General features: G+C 33.9%; 2 protein-coding genes across 2 annotated transcripts; both read right to left on the reverse strand.

Moving 5' to 3' along the window:
* Window positions 1–2,422: 2,422 nt before the first annotated feature.
* LOC121300910 lies at window positions 2,423–7,610 on the reverse strand. Its single transcript, XM_041229934.1, has 5 exons — window positions 7,117–7,610; window positions 6,621–6,707; window positions 3,546–3,664; window positions 3,211–3,303; window positions 2,423–2,662 (listed from the first exon to the last, which is right to left on the reverse strand). The coding sequence occupies exons 1-5, from the start codon at window positions 7,244–7,246 to the stop codon at window positions 2,423–2,425; spliced, it is 669 nt and encodes a 222-aa protein (XP_041085868.1). The 5' UTR covers window positions 7,247–7,610.
* Window positions 7,611–7,697: 87 nt separating this feature from the next.
* Window positions 7,698–9,950, reverse strand: LOC121327011. Its single transcript, XM_041270799.1, has 5 exons — window positions 9,900–9,950; window positions 8,980–9,120; window positions 8,781–8,878; window positions 8,314–8,462; window positions 7,698–7,888 (listed from the first exon to the last, which is right to left on the reverse strand). Exons 1-5 carry the CDS (start codon window positions 9,948–9,950, stop codon window positions 7,698–7,700), a joined length of 630 nt encoding a protein of 209 aa, XP_041126733.1.
* Window positions 9,951–10,808: the final 858 nt, after the last annotated feature.

The following is a 10,808-nucleotide window of genomic DNA, read 5'->3' on the forward strand; positions in this document are numbered from 1 at the left end:
TAATAATGCTGTTTAATTAAAATGATCATCTATCACTATAACATATTAAATCATAAGGTATACTGTATAAAACAAATTACATTTTTAGATACACATTTAAAAAAGAAGTCAGTTGACACTTTAGTTTAGGGAGTGTGGGTTATAAATGGTTTTATAGATCATGAAACATGACCTAACAGTAAATTAACTGGAAATTCAACAGTTATTGAATCATGAAACAACAAGATAACATGACCAGTTATATAACTTAATATGCCATGTGCAGCAAAGTTTATCTAATTGTTTAACAGATATCATCTTGTGCAGTCTGGGTAAGCGAACTGCACAGTAAAGCTGAAGAGCTCTGAGTGTTCAAGCCATGCCAAAATAATTATGGTAAATGAAATATCTAATGATATGCTATTATACATAAAATGTGTTGACAAATTGTGCTGAAGACAAAAAATCCACAAGACAAGACAACAAATCCATAAATTCTAACAATAATCACACAACTGCAATATTGTATGGGGTCCTTGGGTCCCAGAACCCAAGATAAAGAAGGCTGGTTGATACATCCATCAGAAAAAACAGTTATGTTTCTAATACAAATTTTTATACTATTTCAAACAGATTTCATGTACAATCATTTTTGCTTTCAAATTCTTCAAAAATAAATACAATTCAATATAACAGTGTAGTTTACAGGAACTATTGAGATCTCAAAGGATTTTCTGTTGCTTTCTTTTGTAAAAATCAACAGAGGATTTGTAATAGTCTTCAGATAGCCAGTAGCAAAGCTTGGTGTTGTTCAGAAAAGATCTAAAACCAAAATAAACACAAAAAACAAGCAAACAGTTACTTTTATCACCAATGTAATGTCCTCATATGTTTGTGCCAACTCGTTATATAGAATGTGTACTAAAACTACTGAGGAAATGGAGGGTTAGAGATGCATAGGCTGAAAATTGTGATGTGAAGGTACAGTTACTGAATTCGGAAGTTAACAAGACAACAAGGAGCAGTGGTTGATATGGAGATAGCTTTTGAGCTACGGTAGTGTGACGGGGTGCCCTCCCCTTGTGCATATTTATGTATTATTATTATTATTATTATTATTATTATTTTTATTATTATTATTATTATTATTATTATTATTATTATTATTTATTATTATTGTGTATTATATTGTATTTGTGTGCGGGTGGATGAAAGCCATCTGTCATTGTATTTATTATTTGAGACTGGCGAAAGGCTGGTCTCTTAAAGTGTAATTGGTGTGGATGGGGTTAAATACACCATCCATGGAATGTGGCTGGAGCTTTAATAAGGTCATTTCTTAATAGATAATTAAAGTTCCAGCCACAAATACATAGAACAAGAGCAAATGCTACCCAAAACTGTGAAAGTCAAAGGCACTCGTTGTTTTTCTACTTTTGAGATTTAAAATATGTAGTGTTCAACAATAATTCCATAACTTGAGTTTGAGTCTAAAAAGCTGTAATCAGTTTGACTTATGATTTAAGTTTTGGCTAAACATTAATGCAATGCATATTTTGCTTCTCTAAATAAACATTTTAATCCAGTATATTTTGATTAGCATGTCTGGGGTGTACAGGAATTTTAATGATCTAAGCAGTGGCAGAACTAAATACTAAAGGGTAAAATATGCAGGCAACTTTTCATTAAAGACAATAAAATAATACACTGGAAAGAGGTATAGCACCTTTGGACATTTTAGTATTATTAGGCTGTTTGATTTATTAAAATAGACCCCTATAGTCATTAGGCTCAACATTTAGTAAAAAAATCATAAAAGTTACTTTTTCTTAGTCTACTTTATACATACCTTTTACCATTGCAAAACTGGACAAGTAACCTCTCACCCCTGTCAATGACCACTCCAGGTAGGTAAGTGAAAGATGTCGGTTCGGCACTGGCCAGAGCCAGAACATGGCTCCCTGGTTTTAATTCATGTTGTTGAGAAAACCAACCAAAGATATGGACTGCTTCCTGTACAGATTGTGATCCATCTGTCCATTTTAGATGATATCGTGGGCCATGCCAGTCACTCCTGATAATCTTACCTGAAGTAAGAAAAGAAAAAATGTATTAAAGACTATTCCTTTTCTTAAACCAATTCAGCAATCTGGGGCGTAAGAAAAGATTTTAGCCTGAAAGTGACTGGACAATTGCCAGTTCTCAGGCTGAGGACCTTTGCAATTAACTTTACTGATGTCCCTGCACCTCCAAAATACTTAACAGGAAGTGCATGACTGTATTGGTTATACAGAGTTGCCTCTTGTCCATTTGGCCCAAAATGTACCCATTAATAAGCTCAGTGATGGATTGTGTAATGGTGAATGCTGTCTACAACACCAGGTAATAAAACAACAATTCATTTAAGGAATAACACAACTTGGTTTCTTCTTTTCTGGGACACTTACTTTTGTACAAATAAGTCATGCGACTTTACACAGAACTTCAGCAATTTAATGCAAAATAGTAATGTCTTACCTATATTGTACACTCCACAGCTGTCCTTTCTTGCAACTACAGTACGACCAAACATTCCACACTCATAAGAAGTGATTTCTTTCACGATCCGCTCCATTTGTTTGTTATCAATTCTATAAATCTCCTCTTGAGGGATAAGTCCCTCTGTTTTATCATAAAACAGAACCTTAAAAACAGTCACAAGGACTATTAGGACTGTCTGGTCATTAAATATTAATGCTATTAATCCCAAACCTGCAGGAAAAACACTTCCTAGAATACACTGCTTTATTGCTACTAATATTGTTGGATACAATCACATAATTAATAAGGATCTGTTAGATTATGTCTACACATCATGATTTAGTGTTTTGGTGTGTCAAGTGTTGTGAAATTTGGTCCAAATTCATATATAGAAGTGTTTGAAAGGGGTGCCAAACTAATTATATTGTCTGTATCAGGCTGCAACTGGGATATGAAGCCCCACAGTACTGTAGTGTCATCTGTTTTTACTCAACATCAAACCTCTCAGAAAATAACTACCCAGAGGTCTGTGACAACTGAAAGGCATCAACAACCAGGTGTTGAACAAGCAGTACAGAACAGTGTACATGCAGATTTTAACAGCACTATTGCTGTGACCATTTTTTTAGGATTACAGCTCAGCCAACGAGACCAATCCAGGTGTTCAATACACATAAACAGTGTGTAGCTGACATATATATATATATATACCTGAGCTTCTGTCTGTGAAATGACTTTGAGCACAACTGCAGGGCAATATCTTCCAGTACCCCTGGGATAGAGACAAAGCACATGATCCCATTCCTGAAATGGAGAGAAACTTTCTGTCAATTTATGAATGCAAAAAATGTGTGAGGACCAACGTGGTCTGGAAGCTAAAAACAAAACAGGCTTTAGCAAGCTTATAACAACATGTTAAGTAAAATAATGTTCACACCACACTGGTCTACAATATCAAACAGTACATATTTTCCTGTACTGTACAGTGGATGGGTTTCAACCAATTTGTTTTTATTCTGAAAGACACCTTCCCTGAAGTAGCTTACCTTTATATTATTTTCTTCCTTTTGGCCCATTTCTATATGCACTCGGGATGTTTTTATGGTTGTATTGTCATTACATTCCACCAAATAGTCACCATGCTTGAATTCACTGATGATGATTCCTACAACATACAACAAATCCAATGGATTCAATTATAAAGATATTGTAATAAAGTCAGTAAGGTCTGCTATGTAAGCCTGAGAATGCAGAGAGCCTTATGCTCTGTACTTCACCATCCTTCCTCTGGAGGGGTAGTCGGAAAGACAACTCCCATGCCCAGAAGGCCTTGGGTTTTGTGACCAGCTTAGATGGCCTAATTGTTTAATTGTTTTGACAGGTGTCGACAATTGGGGTGATTGTGAGCCCTTTAAAAAGGGACCGGATGAACTCATCAGGGAAGGAGTACATAAGGAGAGAGAGAGAGAGAGAGAGAGAGAGAGAGAGAGAGAGAGAGAGAGAGAGAGAGAGAGAGAGAGAGAGAGAGAGAGAAATTAATGAAACAGACCTGTTGTTTAAGATACCACCATACCAATTGTAAAGAGGTTATCTGTAGTCTGTGTGGCTGTTTATGTTCTGTGTGAACTTGAACACATTCATGGTTTTGTTAAAGTATAGCTAGCACCTTCTAAGGAAGATAAGCTTTTTGATTAGTTTATTTTGTTTTATTACAACATTTGTGAACGGAATAAAGAACACCACAAGTGTTGTTGTACTGCAATTGAAGTCTCCTACCTGTGTTTATTACAAGATATATTGCACCACGGGGTCACCTCATCACAAGCGTTATATTGTGATTCTACTTTCTAAAAAATCCTGTTTTGGAGAAATTTTGCAAATAAACTTTTTCAAAAGATGGCTTCAAAACACTGTTTAACCTCTCTCAAACTCTTTAGGCATATAACTATTAAAACAGAAAACTGCCTATTTATTAGTTGAAATATATGTTTTTCTTTTTTGTTGATCTGTAGACAATTTTACCGGACCGAAACATGTTTCAGCTAATAGATTCTTACTAATATTGTTCTGTGTCTTGACAAAAAGCATAAGAAAAGTTAGGCCACAGCTGCTGATATTGTTAATATAACACCCCCTCCCCCAACTCTGTAACTGTCAATTAGTGGCGATACCTTATCACAGGTATGAACAGAAGAGTTCTGTGAGCACTGATCTCATTATTCCAACTGATCACAGCTTGGAATAAGGACTTTTTTTTTTTTTTTTTTTTTTGTATTACTTATGGGAATGTTTAATGTTATGGAAGTCTCAGAATGAGAACAATTCAATCCACCATTAACAATCTAGATTGTGTCTGGTTAGGGTATTCCAAATTATACTGCATACTGTATGTAGTACACCTAAAAAAAATGTATGTTTTTGTGAAAGGCTTTCCTTGGTAATTGATAATTGGAATGGTAATTCACAAATAATGTAAGACAACATATATGCATTTATGACCGGCGTTCAAAGGATTAAAATGACTACACATTTGTGTACAGAAATACAGAAACTTAATGCTTTATTTACTTTGTTTGTTTTTGTTTATTACCTGTTACTAGCTATTTCAGTAACTTAGCAGCTAAATAGTTTACAGTAATGTGCAAATTTATTAGAACACCCCTTTGCTTCTGTAGTTATGATTTGTTGTGCATATGAAATCAAACCATTGAAACTGAAAATCTTTGAAAATTGTTAAAATACAACTTAAAGATTGTCTAATTTAATTGATGACTTTAATAGGTCACACATGCGATTAATTTGAAATAGTATGTGAAAAGGAACTGATAGCCACCAATGGTAAAATGCACAAAGTGGACTAACATTTTCACACTGGTGCTTATTGTTCTATATCACTAATTTCTGACAGAAAATTTAAAGTCTCAAACCCTGAGGTTTTTCGTGCAGGAGGTATATAAAGGATAACAATGGTAATACATTTGCATACTACAGTGTATAGTGACTACATATGTCGAGTGGTGACGGACATTTAAAACAAAAAAAAACAACATCTTGGCCACAGACAAACTAAATGTAAGTTCTATATAATTAGGTGTGTGTGTGTGTGTGTGTGTGTGTGTCTTAGACGTATTCACTGTCACGGACATTGATAACTCTTGCCACAGATATGCGTGTTTGTGTACAGACAAGTTGTCAACCCCCGGTGACTTGTAAAGCACAAAATGGTGTTTTGACTAATGATTCCGAACTATTAGTGAAATGGGTATTTTTAAAAACAGCACTTTTTTATAGTTTATAAATACACAACTCACAGAACTGATAAGCAGAGTTTAAATAAGTACATACATACATATGTTATATATTAACTAACCAAAATAAATCTTAGCCAAAGTAGGTTTCTTTTTTCAAAGTCCTTTCTAGAAATAAAATACAATTTCATAACAATTAAAAAGTTATAGACTGATACTAGAAGCCATCAACAGGGCAGTTTGTGAATATCAATCTGTATTTTATTCATAAAAGAACACATTCTTTAAAGCTTTGTTAATAGGGCCCAGTATTTCATGTCATTCACAGACCATTGGGCTGCAAAGACTGTTTAGCAGGTTTCTCAAAAGCATCCCCTAGCATTTATATGAGATCCTTACACCCCCATCAGCTTTATCTTCGTCTGTGTTTCTAATGGTTCCCCTTCTCTAAGCAGGGTAACCTTGAGTGCATAGCAGTGTAACAGCATGGATTATTCTTATTGGGCCAGTTCTAATCTTTTCTCCCATACTGCAATGTCAGCTCTCTGTAATTCTCCATAATCCTATTAAAGTTAGCCATTGGAAACATTCTCAAAGGGAATTTATCATTATTTTCCAATTTTCAGATTCCAGTAAGGCAGGCTATTATATACAATTTTATCAACAATACAGTCATGGTCCCTTTCTTTTTTAATAATGCTTTTTAAATGTTTTTTAAAAAGGAGCTAAGATGTGATAACTGAAAGAGAATATGAGGTGAATTAAAACCACAACAATGCATTAGAGAAGATAACTCTGATAATACATTCCCATAATAAGTGTCTCTTTAAGACCACTATAGACACTTATTCAAAGCATACATCCTATATGTACCTTTTAAATACCAGCCATCTTCAGGGTTTTGTACCAGAACTTGCATCCCAGGACTAAATGGAAATGTATGTTGATCCAAAGTCAGACCTGTGCAAATATTAAACATATCCTTTTATTTTTATTTTATTTTATTTATTTAATACATACAGAGATATTACCTGGTGGAATGGCAGCGATGACACACAATCCTGAAGTAACTAATATGACTTACAACATACATTTAAGTAAATAAAGTATGCTTACAGAAGGAGAGTTTTCAAAGGCATTGAGTGGAACAAACATAACGTGGAAATAGATTTGAAATTTTGAGCCTTTCTTTAGAATTTCAATGTAGAAGGTTCATGACAACATATATCAGTGACGTCTCTGATGATAGTGACATCTTCAAATGCAATAGAAATATTCACCCTATTTAAAAGAGGGTGCTAAGATGTAATTAGGCACAAAAAGCATCATTCATTAGTTTCTAGCCATCTGACATCTCAACAAGTCTGACCTGCTTGGCAGAGACTGGTTTCTTGGTCAAGTCTGTGAAGCACTTCTTTCTGTGCTTCCACTAGTTTCTTCTGTTCTTCTAACACGTTTAGCAGATAGTTCTGTTGAGTCATCATACGTAGGTCATCCATAAATATGAAAAACAATCATTATCTTCGGGAGTAAATGAACTGCCATAATTCCCACAAAATGCATTATTATTTTAAACAGTAATTGACAACAACAGTAGTCAGTACCTCTGTCCACCCTTCCAAATGTACAATGTAAAATGTTACAATAACTGTTTGATACTAATTTAATATTTACCGTTGCATCAAGATGTGACATACTCTACTTTTAATTTTTTAAACTACATGCAAAATCAAAAAACATTAATCAGTGAAAGAACTTAAGCAGGAAGTAAAAAAAAACTTCAACATTTTGAATGTGTTGAATTAACAGTTGAGCTTTCTCCTCATTGCTTAGTAAATAGTTTTATTGCTATATCATTTTGCAGCCATATCTCATTTACTATCAAGAGCTAAGCTTAGGGTTTTTTTTTTTAGATTATAGATATTAGCCCTGGTGTACCTTGGCTAAATCCTAAATCATTTCAACTATTCTGAATAGATGGGGCAGTACCCTTATCTCAGCTTTAGAGTCTTCAGGGTCACGTGGCTCACATCCTGTGGGTGCATCTTGTGTAGGAGGAGGTGAAGATGGTGGTGAGGGTAAGGGGGTTGGAACATAACTTGTTTTATAATCCGGTGAACTACCAATACTATAAATAGAACCTAAAAATGAAAGAAATATATATCTTGTTTATATATAGTTCAAGAAACCTGTAATACATTAGGATCTCAGCCCATTGAACTGCATGGCTGGACACAAACCATAAACTATATGGTTCAAAGTCTTATCATTCAACTGAAGAGCAAGCTCTCTAGTTGAGAGGTAAATAAGGTTCCTATGCTGATGTTTGCATTATTAATTCATTAGCCTCAAGAGGGAGATTTAATGCAAACATTTAGCTACTTGTTTAGAGGGTTATTGTCTTTTTATTATTATTTTTCAAAGGACTGTTTAAATGAATAAATGTTTATAAAAAAGACTTTAATAATTAAAAACAGTTCTTGCTCGTTTTTTGTCTTCATTTTTTGTATTAATTTCCATTCTTCGCTATATACAAAAATATCTCCATGCAATCCAATTTACTAACCAGATAAAGACGTTCTCTGTGACATCTGAGACACGTTTTCATCCCTGTCTGATGGGTAAACATTGAATTCAGAGTCATCTTCATGCTCCACTTTCCCTTTATTTGCTGTATTCTCGTGTCTGTCTATATATTGTGTTGGTCCAAACATCCTGTAGTTTTTTTAAGAAAGAAAAGTTAACTACAGTTGAGAATTTAAACATTATTGGCAAAAATTTATAACTTGAAACTTCTTAATTTGTGGTAACGTCATGTTTTTTTGTTTTTTTTCTTCCCCTACAGCTGTACAGTAGATACAGGGGTGAGTCTTTCAATCTTACAGAAGAAATGAAAGATCCTGATCTGTAAATGACATTTTCAGCTTAATTGCTTGAGGAGTAGGCCTATTACTCCAAGATTAAATAAATAACCCATTTTTGTATCAATAACATAGTAGGTGACTGTAAGCCATACCATCACTGTCATCTTACATTTCATGATCCAGCTTTTGAGCTTCATTCTTCTGTTTCAGAATAAATCTGTATGATTTCTGACTGATTTTAATGATGTCACTGCGAGTCACATGGTACTGAAAATAATAGCAGAAAGAGTCAGCCAACAGAAATCATAGTGCAGTATATTCATTTTTATTAAGAGTGTATTAAAATGTATTGTTTTAGATAACAGTACCTTTTTGTAATTGTATGTCATAACAGGGTACAGGACTGATGATGCACTTTTGAATTTCTTTCCAACAGTAAACCCAGGGATGAAACACACGTGTTGCAGTCTTTTCCCAAAGATCTTTTTTACAAGCACAAAATCACCAACCTTCAGGAAATTACAGATTGGTGTTAATTTTCAGCACAGTTATATATTCAATATATACATATACTATACTTTATAATGCATTAACAGAATGCTAATTAAATGCAATCCACTGGTAAAGGAAATGTAAACAGACAAGTTTTTTTGGTTATAAAATGAATACCAGCCTTGAGACGAGAAGATGGATGACACATGCTCTCTGGAATGACAAAGCACACTGCTGTATCTTGCTTGACTCCCATGTCGAAGCAGACAGACACTTCATGTTGGTTTAGAGCTGTTACCGTTGCTACAAAACAAATTCACTAAATCATGTTATCATTTTAAGTTGAGTGGCTCTATTTCATGTAAAAGCTGTTTCTCATATTTTTTAATTGTTAGTACAGTATATTCAGTTGAAATTGTATGTAAAATAAGAGTTTTGCAACATTATGGGAAACAATACATACAGATCTCACCTGACTGACCAGTGTAATAAAAGAAAAACATGAATACCCCAGCAAATTGTACTTTCTTCACAAATTGTATTTATACTCACGAAGAAAGTATTTTTTCTTTTACAAATAAACCTATGATCTGACATGTTTTTATAGAAAATATCTGTCTACAGAACGCGGCAAAATTCAAAGGTAAATTTACACAGTAATTTTGCAGTTCACATGATTTTAATATGATTACAGCACTGTATTTATTGTGGTTTACTTCAGTAAGTGAGAGGGTCCAGTTTGAAATAAATTAATACAATTAATAAAATATGCTGTGGTGTGTAGTGTGTCATGTACCTGGATAGTAAAATCCATCAACCTCCCATCTGCACACAGCTCTTTCACCATCTCCAATCATTTTGCACTGAAATACTAATAACAAATAAGGTTAAAATGTAATTCAATTCTGTATTCCTAGCTCTTTGTGGCCCTTGTGAAGTTTCAAAGGGACCTTGTAGAGGTTGGCCTGGCTATCCTGACTTACTAGCCTAATAGGGTAGCATCAACCTACCATTCAGCTTTTCTGGAATTCATTGTACATGCAAGAGGTTCAAAGGGTGTATATCATATACCCATTGTAGTAGAAATGCCAAACTAATCCCTGTTTGAATCAGTAACATATATATGTTCTACTGTAGAAAACTATAGATATAGCCTACTGTATTTTTAAGTGTTGTTTAAATATTGCCTCTATTTATTGTATATTAATCCAGCTGGTGCTTACTGACCAACTTTACTACATACATTAAAATTACTGTGAAACAAGATTCATCAGTTCTATACAGTTTAGGATGGCAGTAATATGATTAATCAGTATATGTTGATTAATGGTTGATATTAATACTATTATCCTTTTAAAAAGACCCTCTCTGACATTTTACATATTTTTACAGACTCACATGCACTGTTATGTGTTTGATTTTCATAACCTTAATACACAAATTCTAAAAGTTTTAACCAATAATGTTTAGTTCAGTTTTTGGTCTATTTAAATACAGTATAAGGATTGTGTTTTTTTTGGTCGAGATGAAAGAACCAAAACAAAGCTCGTCGACAGTTTTTAATGTGTAAACTGCATTCAGAATTCACAGGACTTTCTCCAAATTTGATTTTGCTCTTGAATGGTGTACAGTACCTAGCATGAGGACTCATGGCTCTTTTAATTAGATTTCATTAAGACTTTAAAAAGCTGCCCATAATATTTTA

The sequence above is a fragment of the Polyodon spathula genome, chromosome 1 (genome assembly GCF_017654505.1).
Source record: "Polyodon spathula isolate WHYD16114869_AA chromosome 1, ASM1765450v1, whole genome shotgun sequence".
NCBI classification, from domain to species: domain Eukaryota; kingdom Metazoa; phylum Chordata; class Actinopteri; order Acipenseriformes; family Polyodontidae; genus Polyodon; species Polyodon spathula.